The following is a 19,868-nucleotide window of genomic DNA, read 5'->3' on the forward strand; positions in this document are numbered from 1 at the left end:
CGTAGCTTGTCTGGTTTTCTTAATGATAACCATATTACTTATCCAGTCTGTAGGCCAGTGACGGATATCATGTGGCATCTGTTGGTAAATGTTTATTACTGCAACTCATGTATTTATACCGGGGTGCTGGAGATACCCGGAAGTGTCATGATGTACAGAACAAGGCTGGTTTCTCGCATGAATGTCTCTGTCTCGTCATTTACCATTGGAACAAACAGTATTGTGTAACATGAAGTCCTATGAGTGTCATCTGATGAAGATCATCAAAGGTTAGTGATTCATTTTATCTCTTTCTGCTTTTTGTGACTCCTCTCTTTGGCTGGAAAAATCGCTGTGTTTTTCTGTGACTAGGTACTGACCTAACATAATCAGATGGTGTGCTTTCGTCGTAAAGCCTTTTTGAAATCGGACTAACAAGTGAAATACTTGTATGTTTGAGGAATTTTAATTATGAGATTTCTGTTTGAATTTGGCGCCCTGCACTTTCACTGGCTGTTGTCAAGTCGTTCCCGTTAACGGGATCTCAGCCGTAAGACGGTTTTTGGGTTCATTACATAACATTTGGCTATTTTAAAAAGGAAGCTGTTGCAGTATAAAAACGAAACAGTAGGTGGCAGTCTGTCTTACCGTATCTCTAATAATGCTTTGAAACGTCCTTTTGAACAGGATGCAGAACTGAGTCAGACAACTGGCCGAGAAACTGTGGCAGCCCTCACTGGAAGAGGAGTCCTGAAAGGATTGGAGAGCGACATAGAGAGAGAAAAAAACAGCGACTGAAGAACCTGAAATGCTAAGACTTCTCAACATAAAATTCCGGAAACATTGAAATGAAATGCTTTGACTCTGAAAATAAAACTTYGGTGAGATTCTTAATTTCAAMCCATTGAGASCTGTAGTAATACACTAAYCCCCCCTTTACCTCCTCAGAAGATTTGTGCCACAGGAAGGGGTTGAGGGGTCCATTGTTCATGTCTGTCTTGTAGACCTGCTCACATTTCCTCTCCTGCACGGCCTTCACCAGACGAGCCGTCTGATCTCCGTACTCCCCAGACGCCACYTCCATCACTGGGATCAAATGGAGAGAGAGGTACGCATGTCACAGAAAGCCCAGTGATTATTGCATGAGGAACCATCTGTAAAAGCTATTCTGAGAAAATGTATTTTCAGTTGAACTAATAGAAAGAATAGTTTCTAGAACGCTTTATAACAAAGTATACTAAAAAAAAATTCCTGGGACAGTTATTCTAAGAAAATAAGGCAGATTCCTGAATACACTGATATGCATGTGTAAATAAGGTTATTCTAACAATGATGACGACACATTTGACTTGTTCCTCATTAAACTGGTAAGAGTTTCTCACCAAAGTCTGCAGGGTTGTGGTACGTTGGACAGTTGAGCCCCAGCTCTCTGAGATAGGGGACCAGGTTAGGTACATTCCCTCTGTAGATACACTGGCCCTGRCTAAGGACATACAGCTAGGGAGGGAAACACAGGGGCACGAAGCAATCAGGATACAGTACATTCATTTAGCAGACCATTCATTTAGTTATCAAAATAGCATTGGAATCATTGACATTAGGGGCAAAGCAACAAGACGGCCCTGTAGTTCCTCTCTTTTAGGTTAGTCAGACTAGGTACTGTATATACCAAGCACACATCGTTTGTTTTTACTTTGTTAAACAACTACATTAGCCTGTTGATTTGTTGGGGACCGTGCATAAGTATTGTGCCACATGTCTAGCTAGCGACGTATCTCATKTCCAACTGTGATCCTTTGGTATAATTGTGCCTTTCATAGAATCCCATGCATTAGGCTAGCCTGAGTCCCAGATCTGTTTATGTTGTCACGCCAATGACGTAGGAGTTTGGTAAGACAACTCAAACAGATCTGGGACTCAGGCTAACAGAAGGCCAGGTTGGAGGCTGACCTTGTTGAAGAGCTCAAAGAGCTTGGCGCTGGGCTGGTGGATGGTGCAGATGACGGTGCGGCCACCATGGGCCAGGGCCTTCAGCAGAGACAACACCTGGAAGCAGGAGGAACTGTCCAGGCCACTGCAAAACAGGGTATTGCGGCCAGGGTTCGCATATAGGGGACAATGTCAAAGCAAAGAATAGATTTGCTTTTGCACACCTAAAGTAACATCTTAGATCATCAATACGGAGGAGAAGCAAACTAGTGAAGTGAAGTGAACTGGTAGAAGGACTCCAGCACATTGCATAAACTTGCACTATACGACAAAGCAACAAACACTAACGTTAGCTACTGAAGTTAACATGATGCGTTTTTTCTGCACACATGTTCTTGTATCTGATCTAATAGCCTATCACTGGACACTGATATGATGTCAGTGATTTTGACCAGGTGGGAAGACTCTTTGGATTGAGTGTGTAGCACAGTGCAGTTAAGCAGTCAGGGGTGACTGAGATACAGGATCGGGCATCAGGAGTAAATCCCCTTAAGATAAGACGCTCTCAAAAACTATGACATCATTCCAGTTTCAGACCAGGGTCAATTCAAATTGAAGTCAGTCAATTCAGGAAGGAATTTGAACATTTTTTAAATAAATAGGTACTCCTTTTTGATTTATTGAGAAGTCATYGAAAATAAAATATTTTCTCAAACATTTAAYTGGAATTTCAGTTTACTACATGAATTGGCTGACAATTCAAATTGAACAAAATCCTGTTTCAGACACGTCTCTATCTCTAATAACAGTGGACAGTGGACCCTAAAAACGACATTGAGCCTTAAATAACAAGAGCACTTGAGAACGTTTATGGTAAGGTTAGCAAATGTGGTAGCTCTACAGTACTCTGCTGTTTATCGATCGTATTTGTCAGGGACTTTCCATCTGCCCTATCTCAGTCCCATATGTTGTCAGATTGACTAGAAGATACCATTTCAGACGCTTGGAATATTTACAGTGCCTATAGAAAATCTACAACCGCCTTGGATTTCTTTACATGTGTTACAAAGTGGGATTAAAATGGATTCAACCGCCTAGAGTCGATTAAAATCCATCACTTTAAGCTAGAATTATTAGTTTTTTTTGCATTCGATGTGTCCCAATCCACCGTAATGTCGCACTTGCGGTTAAAGGTGACAGAGCTAGAGCAGTGTTTGTCAGAGCATGAGACATCCCGGAAATCGGTCTTCTCACAAAATCTTATGTATTGTGACGCCTCTGTGGAAAGGTGAGACTCTCACGAACACGCACATGATGGTTGTTGCTCTAGGACGTTGAAAAAATGTATTGGAAGTACAATGCATTCGGAAAGTATTCAGACCCCTTGACTTTTTCCACATTTTGTTACGTTACAGCCTCATTCTAAAATGGATTAAATAAAAAATKKAAATACCTTATTTACATAAGTATTCAGACCCTTTGTTATGAGACTCGAAATTGAGCTCAGGTGCATCCTGTTTCCATTGATCATCCTTGAGATGTTTCTACAACTTGATTCAATTGATTGGGCATGATTTGGAAAGGCACACACCTGTCTATATAAGATCCCACAGTTGACAGTGCATGTCAGAGTGAAAACCAAGCCATGAGGTTGAAGTAATTGTCCATAGAGTTCCGAGACAGGATTGTGTCGAAGCACAGATCTGGGGAAGGGTACCAAATCAATTCTGCAGCATTGTAGGTCCCCAAGAACACAGTGGCCTCCATCATACCTCAAGGGGTCTTAAAATTCCAAATCAAATAGCGAAAGTATCCTTGGTATGACCTTCTTAAAACAATTCCATATAGCTTAGTAGAACCCTTCCCCCATCCCCGGCTTAGACAAGGCTTAGATTGTATTCTTTTTTTTTTTTCAACGATCAACACAAAATACTCTARTGTCAAAGTGGAAGAGATATATACATTTTTTAAGATTTATTAAAATAAAACTAATATACCTTGATTAGATTCACCCCCCTGAGTCAATACATGAGTCATCTTGGGTAAGTCTCATAAGAGCTTTACACACCTGTATTGTGCAATATTTGCCCATGATTCTTTTCAAAATTCTTCAAGCTTACTGTAACTTGGCCACTCAGGAATATTCATCATCTTCCTGGTAAGCAACTCCAGTGTAGATTCTGCTTTGTGTTGTAGGTTATTGTCCTGCTGAAAGGTGAAATCCTCTCTCAGTGTCTGGTGTAAAGCAGACTGAAGCAGGTTTTCCTCTAGGATTTTGCCTGTGCTTAGCTCCATCCAGTTTCTTTTCCTTCTGAGAAACTCCCCCAGTCTTTGCAAATGTCAAGCATACCCATACCATGTTGCATCCACCACCATGCTTGAAAATAAAGAGGCAGCTACTCAGTGATGTGTTGTGTTGGCCCCAAACATAAGGCTTTGCATTTAGGCCAAAAAATGTATTCCTGGGGAAATATTACTTTAGTGCCTTTTTGCATACAAATGCATGTTTTGGAATATTTTTATTCTGTATATTTGTATTCTTCTTTTCACTCTGTCATTTATGTCATTATTGTGGAGTACTATGTTGTTGATTTTTTTTTTTTTACTTAACCTTTATTTCACTAGGCAAGTCAGTTAAGAACACATTCTTATTTACAATGATGGCCTAGGAACAGTGGGTTAAGTGCCTTGTCAGGGGCAGAACAACAGAGTTTTACCTTGTTAGCTCGGGGATTCGAGATAGCAACCTTTCGGTTACTAGCCCAACACTCTAACCACTAGGCTACCTGCCGATCCATCCTCAGTTTTCTCCTATCACAGCCATTAATTCTGTAGCTGTTAAAATCACCAATGGCCTCATTGTGACATCCCTAAGCAGTTTCCTTCCTGGCCTGCAGCTCAGTTCAGAAGGATAACTGCATCTATGATGTGTCTGGGTGGTTTAACACCAACCACAACATAATTATTAACTTGACCATGCATAAAAATACAGTATATTCAATGTCTGATTTGTTATTGTTACCCATCTACCAATCATTGCCCTTCTTTATTAAGCTTTTGAAAAGCTCCCTGGTCTTTGTAGATGAATCTGTGCTTGAAATGCAATACTTGACTGCGGGACCTCAAATCAAATCAAATTGTATTGGTCACATACACATGGTTAGCAGATGTTAATGCGAGTGTAGTGAAATGCTTGTGCTTCTAGTTCCGACCATGCAGTAATATCTGTCACGACTTCTGCCGAAGTCGGCTCCTCTCCTTGTTCGGGCGGCGTTCGGCGGTCGACGTCACTGGCTTTCTAGCCATCGCCGCTCCATTTTTCATGTATCCATTTGTTTTGTCTTGTTCCCTGCACACCTGGTTTTCATTCCCCAATCAATCTACGTGTATTTATTCCTCTGTTCCCCATCATGTCTTTGTGAAAGATTGTTTGTGTGTTACGTGTTGTACGCACTAGGCTATGCGTTTATTATTTTCCGTGTGTTTTCACAAAGCTTGTTTGTATTGCTATACATTCATGTTGTGACATTTGTGCGCGCTATACACTTTGCATTGTTGGCTGGAGGAGGTTTTTGACGCAGCTGCGTTCATCTGTATATCTCTCCTGCCGTAATAAAGTGGGCGCCTGTTCACAAGTCTCTGCTCTCCTGCACCTGACTTCACCACCAGTACGCACAAGCCTGACAATATCTAACAATTTCACAACAACTACCTTATACACACAAGTGTAAAGGAATGAATAAGAATATGAGAACGCGAAGCGAGGCGGCCATCTCTGTCGGCGCCGGACCTTACGGATGTATGGGGGACAGACGAAGGGGTAGTCAGAATAATTTTTTACTTCTAAACTAATTTAGGCAATTTTTTTGTTATTGAATTTTTAACAATTTAAAAAAGTGTAGAATTTTCTTTTTACTTTGACATTATGGAGTATTTTGTGTAGAGCAATGACAAAATGTTGTGTGTGAGCTTCAGGAGTAGGCTAATCCCTACAGATGGTACAAATGTCAACCAAAGGGAGACAAATGGCTGCTTTTTGGTCATGAAGGACTTTGGGACTCATTTGTGTCCCCTGGTGAGACTCTAGTCTTTCCTAACCAGAAGCCAACTGGGAGAGATTATATTCAATTGCATCCTCTGTTCCAAAAGAGGACAGGTTAACCTTGGAACTTTTCTTTCAGATTACTTTCGGGGGGACATACAAACAAGACTGAAAAAAACACACAAAATGGAACAACTAACACCTGCACTCAACAACAACGTCATATTGCCTTGTACATCTCATGAAAGAATAGCATTGCCTCTAAGATATGGACTGTAAAGTGTGCTTAGACAGTGGCACGTTACAATCCATAGTCATGTCAGGACTTTCCTTGCCATGGACACACATGCATGTGTTCTATACGATCTGCAATGGGAGCTTCTGACCTGGTGGGTTCGTCAAAAAACATGACGGGGGGGTTGTTGACAAGCTCCAGGGCGATGGCCAGCCTTTTCCTCTGCCCCCCTGATAGATGTGACGTTCGGGTTTTCGCACACTCAAGCAGGCCCAGGGCCGTCAGGATCTCCCTCACCTAAAAACAACACAGGAGGATTACAAACACCTATAACCACGTCCCTCCCTCTCGGGAACGTGACGTATACGTCTACATTAATCACAGATCTAGGGTCAATGCTAACTAAAGTTAGCATGCTAGCAGATACCCATAGACTGCTAGTCATTGTGCTAACGCTAGTTAGCATTGGCTAGTGAAACTACCTCTAACTTCCTTCATACTGGACACAGAGACATAGTATCCACTAGTTCATCTACATCTGGGGAAGCAGATAAAGGGCTTCATTGGCAAAATCCCGAAGTATCCTTTTAAACATAATGGGGAGGAAATCATATCTGACCCTGCATCAGTGGTTAGTAACAACATCTACACACATACTCCTTCCCAGCCACCCTCATCTTATCACTTTACATTCAGTCCAGCCTGTTTAAAGCCCGTACTGACTGCACTAGTGGCAAAACTCCAGTGCTGAAATAGTAACTGGTCCTAATTTCCAGTTCGAGGGTCAGGGAACATGTAGGAGATTAAGGTGAGGGAAGATTCTGAAGCCGTTCCAATGCAACTCTCTCACCATGTCTYTCTTGCCCTCATCCTTTTCCTGGAGCTTCAGATTAGCAGACACCTAGCAGAGAGAGAGTAAGATTTAGTTCACACTCCGGCCGCGTCCCAAAGAAGAGAAACGACGCCTACGTGCATAGAATATTTCATGTCTCAGAAGCAACCATGTAGAGAGAAGATGTATCTTACCAATGTGAAGAAAGCCCCAGTTTAGAAGGGCACCATGTCACAGATAAATGCATTATGTAGAACATACATCATGTGGAATAATGAATTCTGACTGCTCTAATACATTGTATTTGCAGCTTTATAAACGTTTCACCAGTTTAACTCCACTCCAGACTTGACTTCCCTTGACCAGCACAAAAACACCCTGTGGCTCACTGCACTAACTTCGAATAGTCCCTGCGATATGCAACTTTTCAGGGAAGTCAGGAACCAATACACACAGTCAGTTAGGTAAGCAAAGGCTAGCTTTTTCAAACAGAAATTTGCATCCTGCAGCACTAATTCCAAAATGTTTTGGGACACTGTAGTCCATGGAGAATAAGAGTACCTCCTCCCAGCTGCCACTGCACTGAGACTAGGAAACACTGTCACCACTGATAAATCCACGATAATTGAGAATTTCAATAAGCATTTCTCTACGGCTGGCCATGCTTTCCACCTGGCTACTCCAACCCCGGCCAACAGCTCTGCACCCCCCACAGCAACTGGCCCAAGCCACCCCCCGCCCCCGCTTCTCTTTCACCCAAATCCAGACATCTGATGTTTTGAAAGAGCTGCAAAATCTGGATCCCTACAAATCAGCTGGGCTAGACAATCTAGACCCTCTCTTCCTAAAATTATCCACCGCCATTGTTGCAACCCCTATTACTAGTCTGTTCAACCGCTCTTTTGTATCGTCTGAGATTCCTAAAGTTTGGAAAGCGGCCGCGGTCATCCCCCTCTTCAAAAGGTGGAGATACTCTAGACCCAAACTGTTACAGACCTATATCCATCCTGCCCTGCCTTTCTAAAGTCTTCGAAAGCCAAGTGAACAAACAGATTACCGGCCATTTCGAATCCCACCGTACCTTCACTATGCAATCTGGTTTCCAAGCTGGTCACGGGTGCACCACAGCCACACTCAAGGTCCTAAACGATATCATAACCKCCATTGATAAAAGACAGTACTGTGCAGCCGTCTTCATCAACCTGGCCAAKGCTTTCGACTCTGTCAATCACCGTATTCTTATCGGCAGACTCAACAGCCTTGGTTTCTCTAATGACTGACTCGCCTGGTTCACTAACTACTTCTCAGATAGAGTTCAGTGTGGCAAATCGGAGGGCCTGTTGTCTGGACCTCTGGCAGTCTATGGGGATGCCACAGGGCAACTCTTGGGGATGCCACAGGCCGACTCTTTTCTCTGTATGTATCAATGATGTCGCTCTTTCTGCGGGTGATTCTTTGATCCACCTCTACGCAGACGACACCATTCTGTATACATCTGGCCCTTCTTTGGACACTGTGTTAACAAACTTCCAAACGAGCTTCAACGCCATACAACACTCCTTCAGTGGCCTCCAACTGCTCTTAAATGCTAAACGAAATGCATGCTCTTCAACCGATCGCTGCCCGCACCCACCCGCCCAACTAGCATCACTACTCTGGACGGTTCTGACTTAGAATATGTGGACAACTATAAATACCTAGATGTCTGRCTAGACTGTAAACTCTCCTTCCAGACCTACACTAAGCATCTCCAATCCAAAATTAAATCTAGAATCGGCTTCCTATTTCGCAAACAAAGCCTCCTTCACTCATGCTGCCAAACATACCCTCGTAAAACTGACTATCTTACCGATACTCGATTTTAAYGATGTAATTTACAAAATAGCCTCCAACACCCTACTCAGCAAATTGAATGCAGTCTATCACAGTGCCATCCGTTTTGTCACCAAAGCACCATATACTACCCCCCACTGCGACCTGTACGCTCTCGTTGGCTGGTCCTCGCTACATATTCGTCGCCAAACCCACTGGCTCCAGGTCATCTATAAGTCTTTGCTAGGTAAAGCTCCGGCTTATCTCAGCTCACTGGTCACCATAGCAACACCCACCCGTAGCCTGCGCTCCAGCAGGTATATTTCACTGGTCATCCCCAAAGCCAACACCTACTTTGGCCGCCTTTCCTTCCAGTTCTCTGCTGCCAATGACTGGAACRAATTGCAAAAATCACTGAAGTTGGAGACTTATATCTCCCTCACTAACTTTAAGCGTCAGCTGTCAGAGCAGCTTATCGATCGCTGCAGTTGTACACAGCCCATCTGTAAATAGCCCATCCAACCAACTACCTACCTCATCCCCATATGTTTTTCTGCTCTTTTGCACACCAGTATTTCTACTTGCACATTCTCATCTGCACATTTTTCACTCCAGTGTAAATTGCTTAATTGTAATTACTTCGCCACTATTGGCCTATCTCTTTACTTCATTTGCACACACTGTATACAGATTTTTCTATTGTGTTATTGACTGTACGATTGTTTATCCCATGCTTAATAACTCTGTGTTGTTGTTTTTTTCGCACTGCTTTGCTTTATCTTGGCCAGGTCGCAGTTGTAAATGAGAACTTGTTCTCAACTGGCCTACCTGGTTAAATAAAGGTGAAATATATATTTTTTAATTAACCTATTGTTTACTTCCGGAAGCATTCACTACACTATTAACTACTTCCGGCGCCGAAAAGAGATGGCCGCCTCGCTTCGCGTTCCTTGGAAAATATGCAGTATTTTGTTCTTTTATGTGTTATTTCTTACATCGGTACCCCAGGTAATCTTAGGTTTCATTACATACAGTCGGGAGGAACTACTGAATTACGATTAACGTCAACTCATCATCGTTCCTACCAGGAATATGACTTTCCCGAAACGGATCCAGTGTTTTGCCTTCCACCCAATATAATGGATCTGATCCCAGCCGGCGACCCTGTGCGACGCCGAAAAAGGGGCAAACGTGGGGTCTCGTGGTCAGGCTTCGGAGACGGGCACATCGCGCTCCACTCCCTAGCATACTACTCGCCAATGTCCAGTCTCTTGACAATAAGGTTGACGAAATCCGAGCACGGGGTAGCATTCCAGAGAGACATCAGGGATTGCAACGTGCTCTGCTTCACGGAAACATGGCTAACTCAAGAGACGCTAACGGAGTCGGTGCAGCCAGCTGGTTTCTTCATGCATCGCGCCGACAGAAACAAACATCTTTTCCGGTAAGAAGAGGGGGGGGGTATGCCTTATGATTAACGAGACGTGGTGTGATCATCATAACAACACACAGGAACTCAAGTCATTCTGTTCACCTGATCTAAAACTCCTCACAATCAAATGTCGACCGCATTATCTACCAAGGGAATTCTCTTCAATCATAATCACAGCCGTATATATTCCCCCCCAAGCAGACACATCGATGGCCCTGAACGAACTTATCTGACTCTTTGTAAAACTGGAAACCACACACCTGAGGCTGCATTCATCGTAGCTGGGGATTTTAACAAGGTCCCGTGTGCTCAGTTGGTAGAGCATGGCGCTTGCAATGCCAGGTTGTGGGTTCATTCCCCACGGGGGACCAGGATGAATATGTATGAACTTTCCAATTTGGTAAGTCGCTCTGACTTAAATGAGCGTCTGCTAATGACTTAAATGTAAATGTAAAACAAGGCTAATCTAAAAACAAAACTCCCTAAATTCATCAGCATATCGATTGTGCTACCAGGGCTGGAAAAACCCTAGATCATTTGTTATACTAATTTCCGCGACGCATATAAGGCCCTCCCCGCCCCCCTTTCGGAAAAGCTGACCACGACTCCATTTTGTTGATTCCAGCCTACAAACAGAAACTCAAACAACAAGCTCCCGCGCTCAGGTCTGTTCAACCTGGTCCGACCAATCTGAATCCACGCTTCAAGACTGCTTCGCATCACGCGGATTGGAATATGTTCCGCATTGCGTCCAACAACAATATTGACGAATATGCTGATTCGGTTGAGCGAGTTCATTAGGAAGTGCATTGACGATGTCGTACCCACAGCAACGATTAACAACATTCCCAAACCAGAAACCGTGGATTGACGGCAGCATTCGCGTGAAACTGAAAGCGCGAACCACTGCTTATTAACCAGGGCAAGGTGGACCGGAAGCACTGACCGAATAACAACAGTGTAGCTGATTCTCTCCGCAAGGCAATCAAACAGGCTAAGTCCCAGTACAGAGACAAAATCGAGTCGCAATTCAACAGCTCAGACACAAGAGGTATGTGGCAGGTCTACAGTCAATCACGGATTACAAAAAGAAAACCAGCCCCGTCGCGGACCAGGATGTCTTGCTCCCAGACAGGCTAAACAACTTTTTTGCCCGCTTTGAGGACAATACAGTGCCACTGACACGGCCCCCTACCAAAACCTGCGGGCTCTCCTTCACTGCAGCCGAGGTGAGTAAAACATTTAAACGTGTTAACCCTCGCAAGGCGTGCAGGCCCAGAACGGCATTCCCAAGCCGCGTCGCTCAGAGCATTGCGCAGACCAGCTGGCTGGTGTGTTTACGGACATATTCAATCAATCCTTATCCCAGTCTGCTGTTCCCACATGCTTCAAGAGGGCCACCATTGTTCCTGTTCCCAAGAAAGCTAAGGTAAACTGAGCTAAACCGACTACCGCCCCGTAGCACCCACTTCCTCATCATGAAGTGCTTTGAGAGACTAGTCAAGGACCATATCACTCCACCCTACCGGACACCCTAGACCCACTCCAATTTGCTTACCGACCCAATAGGTCCACAGACGACGCAATCGCAACCACACTGCACACTGCCCTAACCCATCTGGACAAGAGGAATACCCATGTGAGAATGCTGTTCATCGATTACAGCTCAGCATTTAACAACCATAGTACCCTCCCAAACCGTCATCAAGCTCGAGACCCTGGGTCTCGACCCCGCCCTGTGCAACTGGGTCCTGGACTTCCTGACGGGCCGCCCCCAGGTGGTGAGGGTAGGTAACAAAACATCTCCACCCCGCTGATCCTCAACACTGGGGCCCCACAAGGGTGCGTTCTGAGCCCTCTCCTGTACTCCCTGTTCACCCACGACTGCGTGCCCATGCACGCCTCCAACTCAATCATCAAGTTTGCGGATGACACTACAGTGGTAGGCTTGATTACCAACAACGACGAGGCGCCTACAGGAGGAGGTGAGGGCCCTCGGAGTGTGGTGTCAGGAAAATAACCTCACACTCAACGTCAACAAAACAAAAGGAGATGATTGTGGACTTCAGGAAACAGCAGAGGAGCACCCCCCTATCCACATCGACGGGTCAGTAGTGGAGAAGGTGGAAAGTTTTAAGTTCCTCGGTGTACACATCACGGACAAACGAATTGGTCCACCCACACAGACAGCGTTGTGAAGAAGCGCAGCAGCGCCTCTTCAACCTCAGGAGGCTGAAGAAATTCGGCTTGCACCAAAAGCACTCACAAACTTCTACAGATGCACAATCGAGAGCATCCTGTCGGGCTGTATCACCGCCTTGTGACGGCAAACTGCTCCGCCCACAACCGTAAGGCTCTCCAGAGGTAGTGAGGTCTGCAGAACGCATCACCGGGGCAAACTACCTGCCCTCCAGACACCTACACCACCCGATGTCACGGGAAGGCCATAAAGATCATCAAGGACAACAACCACCCAAGCCACTGCCTGTTCACCCCGCTATCATCCAGAAGGCGAGGTCAGTACAGTGCATCAAAGCAGGGACCGAGAGACTGAAAAACAGCTTCTATCTCAAGGCCATCAGACTGTTAAACAGCCACCACTAACATTTAGCGGCCGCTGCCAACATACTGACTCAACTCCAGCCACTTTAAAAATGGGAATTGATGGAAATTATGTAAAAATGTACCACTAGCCACTTTAAACAATGCCACTTAATATAATGTTTACATACCCTACATTACCCATCTCATATGTATATACTGTACTCTATATCATCTACTGCATCTTGCCATCTTTATGAATACATGTACCACTAGCCACTTAAACTATGCCACTTTATTTTTACATACCCTACAGTACTCATCTCATATGTATATACCGTACTCTATACCATCTACTGCATTCTTGAACCATGCCGTTCTGTACCACCACTCATTCATATATCTTTATGTACATATTCTTTATCCCTTTACACTTGTGTGTGTGTATAAGGTAGTAGTTGTGGAATTGTTAGGTTAGATTACTTGTTGGTTATTACTGCATTGTCGGAACTAGAAGCACAAGCATTTCGCTACACTCGCATTAACATCTGCTAACCATGTGTATGTGACTAATAAAATTTGATTTGATTTGATTTTGATTTGATTTCCATTGTGTATGCACTGCAATGTGTTTGATCTATTGACCTTCCCTCTGGCCAGGTCTCCTTTGTAAAAGAGGTCTTCTGACCTCAATGGGACTTCCTGGATAAATAAAGGTTAAATATATAATTATTTGAATTACCATCATGGCTTCCTGTACTGTGAGGTGAGGCAGAAGCATGTCGTCCTGCATGATGTAGCACGAGACCTTCCTGAAAGAGCGCAGGTCACGAGGCTGCCCATTGATCAAGATCTCCCCCTTCATCCCTGTCTCTCTACAGAGGGCAAAGCCATACCTGGGTTACGCATTTGATCTATATGATACAATTGATTTATTTCTGTGTTTAAAAGAGAAATGAACAGACATTCATGTAAACATGAACAACACATATTTCCAAAGTTTAAAACAGTTTAAAACATGAAAACATACACATACAATACAAATGGAATATATACAAAAATACATTCAGTAATCATTCTCAAAAATGTATTTCATGACTTGGGTCATTGTTAAATGATTGCGAATTAACTTGGCGTCACCCTGCGAGAGTCACAGCAAGGTAACAGCAAGCTGCAGCAAGGCTTTTTGTAATGACAACTTTTTAATGCCTAGAAACTGTAGGTGTGGCGTGATTCTTGTTAGTAGAAGTTAATCGTCTATCAGTGTCCTTGTACACCTCTTGGTTGTTTAGTGTCAGGCCTGTGGCTCACCTGTAGCCGGCCAGAATATTCATCAGGGTGGATTTCCCAGCTCCTGAGGGACCCATGATGGCCACCAGGCCACCGCTGGTGAATTTCCCAGAGATCCCTTTCAGCAGGGTCTTGTAACCTAAGAGCCGGGTACAAAAGAAAGCAGAACCATATAAAATCCTCCATCAGCCTCACAATGGCACTTCAGGCTTTAAGCGTCACACAGTATATGCTTAAACCTGSTTAAATGTCCAAACCATGCATTCTCTCCTCCTCGGATAAAACCCTCTTTGTGTTTCGCGTTAAAAGGGGGTATTTGGATTTTATTGTGTTTTCTGAGTGAATGCACCCATCTGGTTGGGTGTCGATTACATTTTAAATCTCCTCATGCTCACCTTTCAGATCCCAGAACAAGCTTGGATTAGCCGGGTTCCCACCCAAACATGCCCATGGTGTGATTCAAATCAACACGCACTGTTTGTTGGGGTGCTTATTGTGAAGCACTTTGAGCTGCATTCGTAAAATACGTTTTATAAATAAAGTTATTGTTCTACATTTTAGAATGAATTCACATTTTAAAATGAGCCGTTTATCTATTCTGTTTGAACAGCACATTCGTGTAAACGGTGAAGCACACTGTTGTTCTAGCCCAGAACTAGCACACCCGATTCATGACCTTGTTGATTTGGATCCGGTGGGTTAGAGCTGGGCTAGAACAGAAATGTGCAACCCAGGGTCCCAAGGTTTCAGTACTAGAGTGTCTCACTGTCTCACTCTTAATCTATCGTATGTGACAACACTAAATCAAATGGAAATGAAATAATTGCCTAGCCATAAGCATGCAGAAAGCCAGTGGAATGGCCTACAGTAACCTGCTATTTATCTAATGGACACAGCCATCTGAACGCTAATCCAGTTGATTGCAGTGGCTGCCAGTTTAATTGGATTTTCTGGTATAATCCTTCAGAGCGATACACAAATACCTCCAACCTTTTCTGTCCTCTTTTAATGGAACGTAGTTCCCTGCTGGGAGAGGATGCACTTTAGTAACCTCTCCCTTGTGAGGACACAGTGTGTAAGCCATGCAGTGGTTGCACAGACAGTAATTGGCTGGTTCAGGAAGGGCATGTTCACAACTTGTTCATTTCATGGCTTAATTCCCATACGGGTATGTTTTTTTTTGTGTGGGGGGGGGGGGGGTGAAGCAAATCTTGTGAAACAAACAAATCTTTGAGCTTGCAGTATGTTATATGTCTAGTTGGTGTTGAATCCCACTATAAATGGTAGCTACATCCTTCAACAGACAAGGGAAAAGTTATGCAAACCTTGTGACACTATACTCATGTGATGAGTAAGCTTTTGTCTGAGACTAAAGCTAATGCCTAGTCTTTAGCTCGGCAGGCTAACATTGAGTGAGTCGTGCCAATTGTCCGCATGTTACAGCAAGAAAACTGAACAAACGTGAGAAACAAATTCAAGTTCCAACAAATCATCATGTATTTACTAAATCAATTCCGTTCAATTATTTGAGTCCAAAGCATGACAACATGGAACGTCATAGTTGTCGGTGTCCATATGGTGCATGGTATTGGACAGAAATTGTCAAAAATGCTTATGTAAGCCCCTCAGAATCAAATGAACCTGGTAAAAATAAGGCAGGTAACCAAATTCGGCAAAGACTTGTATTACACCCAATCAGCACATGTAAACAATAGGATTAATCACAGTTCATTGGATTGGGTGCATTCACTGAAAGACAAATGTTCTTGCCCTTTGGCAAAATAATGACAAAGTAGGCTACACAGAAAAGTCAAAATCACACACTGCATAAAATCGGAGCTTTGGAAGAGGATAACAAGTATTTATTATCCATTTAATACGAGTTGAAGAATTTGGGTCAATGGATTTTAGGGTGGGAATGAGTTGGCAGCTAAATAAGTGGATTGCATTTATCTTAAAACATACTCCCTTTATGTTCAGATAAGTAAATGATCATATAAATGCAATAAAGTTGCATTAAGTGCTTTCCAACTGACCTGCATGGTCCAAAAATATATTTCAGATGTGTGTGGGGGAAATTAAAGATGGGCTAAAAAGAGGTATTATTTTTAATGCATTTAATGCATCCATCTGTATCAATGAGCAGCTGCAAGAAGAGAGGGGAGATAGTGAGTGAGCAAGAGAGGTGAGCGAGACGGAGGGAACGAGAGGGAGGGAGGGAGGACAGAAAGAGCTGTGAAGGGGCTTAAAAGAGAAACCATGTGGTGGGCATTGTGACACCTGCTGTGGCTGTACTACCTGTGTTTGTGTTTGGGATGCTGAAGGATGACAGAGGAGGGCCTCCCCTCCCCTTCTCTTCCTGCGAAAGACACTAATGCCTGGGCGGAGATCTAGAGCAGCCAAGGAGGATGAGCACCCGAGTGTCTCCCTTCGCTGTTCAACTTACAAGGCACAAACACCCAGTGTTCACTCTGTGATTGTCGAAATTGGACTAGCCCGAGACTTAATGCCAAAAGAGTCATTCCACTAACTTAGAGCCATGATATTTCAAGAGCAAGAAATGGTCAGCCAGGATTTGATTAAAAGTCTATTAAACTTTTGAATTTCTTTTAATTGACCGTACAACAATTGCTAAGTTAGGCCTACTCAATAAACACAATCTACAGTTCCTTTTTAGTTCTTTGCTTTTCCACAGYACTCCGAAGTGGTCTTTACCTTCGATAATGTAGAAAATGTTGTTTGTTACCAAAGGTATGTGTTACTCATAACAAAACATTAAAGGCATACATGGAGTAGCAGATCAAGATAGTTAGGACAAAAGTCAAAGGGACAGTAGGATGTAGAAGTGGGYCAAAAAGTGTTCCCGAAACAATGTGGCAAATTAATCAAACCGATTCTAGTTTAGAGTGGATGTTCCTGTGTAGTGGGGTAATATKTATTATATGCATATTATATRTCCTTCATATGCGACCCGTAATAAGACTATGCAATAAAAATGAATTGTCAATGAAGATAATTGAGCAATATTACAGCAAGGCTATTGTTGCATTAAAGTAATAGAAAATCAAGAAAGGTCTGAGAATGGAATTTGAAATACAAGTGTATTTAATCACTTTGTCAAATCAATGAAATCACATACGAGGCATAAAGCTTAAGTTACGAGGCAATACTGACATTAACAAGGCATTTAATATCTAGGCATGATCAGACAGGGAGAGAGATTGAAGTCATAGGCCATGTCCCTTGAGTCCCTGGTGGGGAGACAGAAAGTAAGAGAGAGTGTATCTCACCACACTCGGTCAGGAACAAAGAAAGAGAAAGAAYAATGAATCTAAGACGCTTCTATAAGCATCTGACTTGTTTGGATTCAAAAAAAAAAATGGATCATATTACTCCAGTGCTAGCCTCTCTACACTGGCTTCCTGTTAAGGCTAGGGCTGTTTTCAAGGTTTTACTGCNTTGCTGTCTCTGCCTGGCCGGTTCCCCTCTCTCCACTGGGATTCTCTGCCTCTAACCCTATTACAGGGGCTGAGTCACTGGCTTACTGGTGCTCTTCCATGCCGTCCCTAGGACGGTGGCTTGAGTCACGGACGTGATCTTCCTGTCCGGGTTGGCGCCACCCCTTGGGTTGCGCCGTGGCGAAGATCTTTGTGGGCTATACTCGGCCTTGTCTCAGGATGGTAAGTTGGTGGTTGAAGGTATCCCTCTAGTGGTGTGGGGGCTGTGCTTTGGCAAAGTGGGTGGGGTTATATCCTGCCTGTTTGGCCATCGGGGGTATCGTCGGACAGTGTCTCCCAACCCCTCCTGTCTCAGCCTCCAGTATTTATGCTGCAGTAGTTTGTGTCGGGGGCTAGGGTCAGTCTGTTATATCTGGAGTATTTCTCCTGACTTATCCGGTGTCCTGTGTGAATGTAAGTATGCTCTCTCTAATTCTGTCTTTCTCTCTTTCAGTATTACTCTCTCTCGGAGGACCTGAGCCCTAGGACCATGCCTCAGGACTACCTGGCCTGATGACTCCCTGCTGTCCCCAGTCCACCTGGCCGTGCTGCTGCTCCAGTTTCAACTGTTCTGCCTGCGGCTATGGAACCCTGACCTGTTCCATAGCCGCACCGGACGTGCTACCTGTCTCAGACCTGCTGTTTTCAACTCTCTAGAGACAGCAGGAGCGGTAGAGATACTCTGAATGATCGGCTATGAAAAGCCAACTGACATTTAGTCCTAAGGTGCTGACCTGTTGCACCCTCTACAACCACTGTGATTATTATTATTTGACCCTTCTGGTCATCTATGAACATTTGAACATCTTGGCCATGTTCTGTTATAATCTCCACCCGGCACAGCCAGAAGAGGACTGGCCACCCCTCATAGCCTGGTTCCTCTCTATGTTTCTTCCTAGGTTCTGTCCTTTCTAGGGAGTTTTTCCTAGCCACCGTGCTTCTACACCAGAATTGCTTGCTGTTTGGAGTTTTGGGCTGGGTTTCTGTACAGCACTTTGTGACATCAGCTGATGTAAGAAGGGCTTTATAAATACATTTAATTGATTGATTGAAAATCTGAGTTGTTGACCAATCGTATTACAGTAAAGTTAACCGCCAATCAGATATCAGACCTACAGGATGTTATCACAATAGAACCTCAGCTACCCAAAGGTGTGAGACAATGGAAGTTGGAGAGATAATGCAGCATGCCTAATACAACACAAAGGAAATCMTTGCATACAGTGTAAATAGTCACTTTAGGGGCTGGACCAATCTACAGCTGCAAATGCAGGCCCACAGTACATGTTGGTGCTGAGTGAGTTATTTTGATGCCAGACCAGTCATGGTTCTCTCCATCTTTTACTTTAATCTGATCCGTTCCATGTTTCGTCTGATGAAGGATTATACCTTGGGGTGTATTCATTAGTGCACACTGTAGCAAAATGTTTTTCAATCTGTGTGGTTCCTAATGAATAAACGCCTAAAAAACGGCASTGCAGTTTTCCATCAATAGATGCGTGTTTCTTTTTCTGTTCTGCCAATTCTACCTAATTGAAAATATAAATGAAAACATTCCACGATTAAATATGATATATTTCAGGATTTAAAATAGAAATGCCACTATACTGGCATGCATKTTCTCCAATGCATTGCCTGACAGCAACAAAGCAGCTCCAATACAGCAAAAAAGTAAACAGAGTTTTCGCCATATATCATCCGGCCAGACTGTTACATACTGTCAGTTAGACTCCCGCTGTGGCTGTTGAAAGAGTCATTTTGCATGTGTTTTTGTTTTATGTAGCCCTCTAGTAGACCACCTCAGCTATATCTAGCACACGCCTCAGCTATGTGAAACAGCGTCTGATACCTCTCGTACAGGCTCCCACCCAAGAACATGCCTATCGCAGGGTAACAGTCTGTCAAAACTATAGACTGTAATTAACTGTTTTAGATCTGCTGCAAAGCACCACTGCTCCAAGCCAAACATAAATGAATAATGCATTTAAAGCCACATTCCCCAGCTGCCAAACTAACCCTGATTCAGATGACCATCCTACCCATGCTAGATTATGGAGACATAATTTATAGATCGGCAGGTAAGGGTGCTCTCGAGCAGCTAGATGTTCTTTACCATTCGGCCATCAKATTTGCCACCAATGCTCCTTATAGGACACATCACTACACTCTATACTCCTCTGTAAACTGGTCATCTCTGTATACCGGTCGCAAGACCCACTGGTTGATGCTTATTTCTAAAACCCTCTTAGGCCTCACTCCCCCCTATCTGAGATATCTAC

At 43.7% G+C, this 19,868-nt stretch overlaps 1 protein-coding gene across 1 annotated transcript in view; it reads right to left on the reverse strand.

Annotated features, from left to right (window-relative positions):
• Positions 1 to 19,868, reverse strand: part of abcg1 (ATP-binding cassette, sub-family G (WHITE), member 1) — a 44,059-nt gene that overhangs the window by 13,673 nt on the left and 10,518 nt on the right. Inside the window, exons 3-10 of the mRNA XM_023967290.2 lie at positions 14,114 to 14,231; positions 13,545 to 13,677; positions 7,036 to 7,086; positions 6,337 to 6,482; positions 1,930 to 2,053; positions 1,362 to 1,476; positions 920 to 1,065; positions 628 to 729 (exon numbers count right to left, since the gene is read on the reverse strand). Of these exons, the coding sequence (XP_023823058.1) occupies positions 628 to 729; positions 920 to 1,065; positions 1,362 to 1,476; positions 1,930 to 2,053; positions 6,337 to 6,482; positions 7,036 to 7,086; positions 13,545 to 13,677; positions 14,114 to 14,231 (935 nt within the window). The remainder of the gene's footprint in view (positions 1 to 627; positions 730 to 919; positions 1,066 to 1,361; positions 1,477 to 1,929; positions 2,054 to 6,336; positions 6,483 to 7,035; positions 7,087 to 13,544; positions 13,678 to 14,113; positions 14,232 to 19,868) is intronic.

This window comes from Salvelinus sp. IW2-2015, linkage group LG22, assembly GCF_002910315.2.
Source record: "Salvelinus sp. IW2-2015 linkage group LG22, ASM291031v2, whole genome shotgun sequence".
NCBI lineage: Eukaryota > Metazoa > Chordata > Actinopteri > Salmoniformes > Salmonidae > Salvelinus > Salvelinus sp. IW2-2015.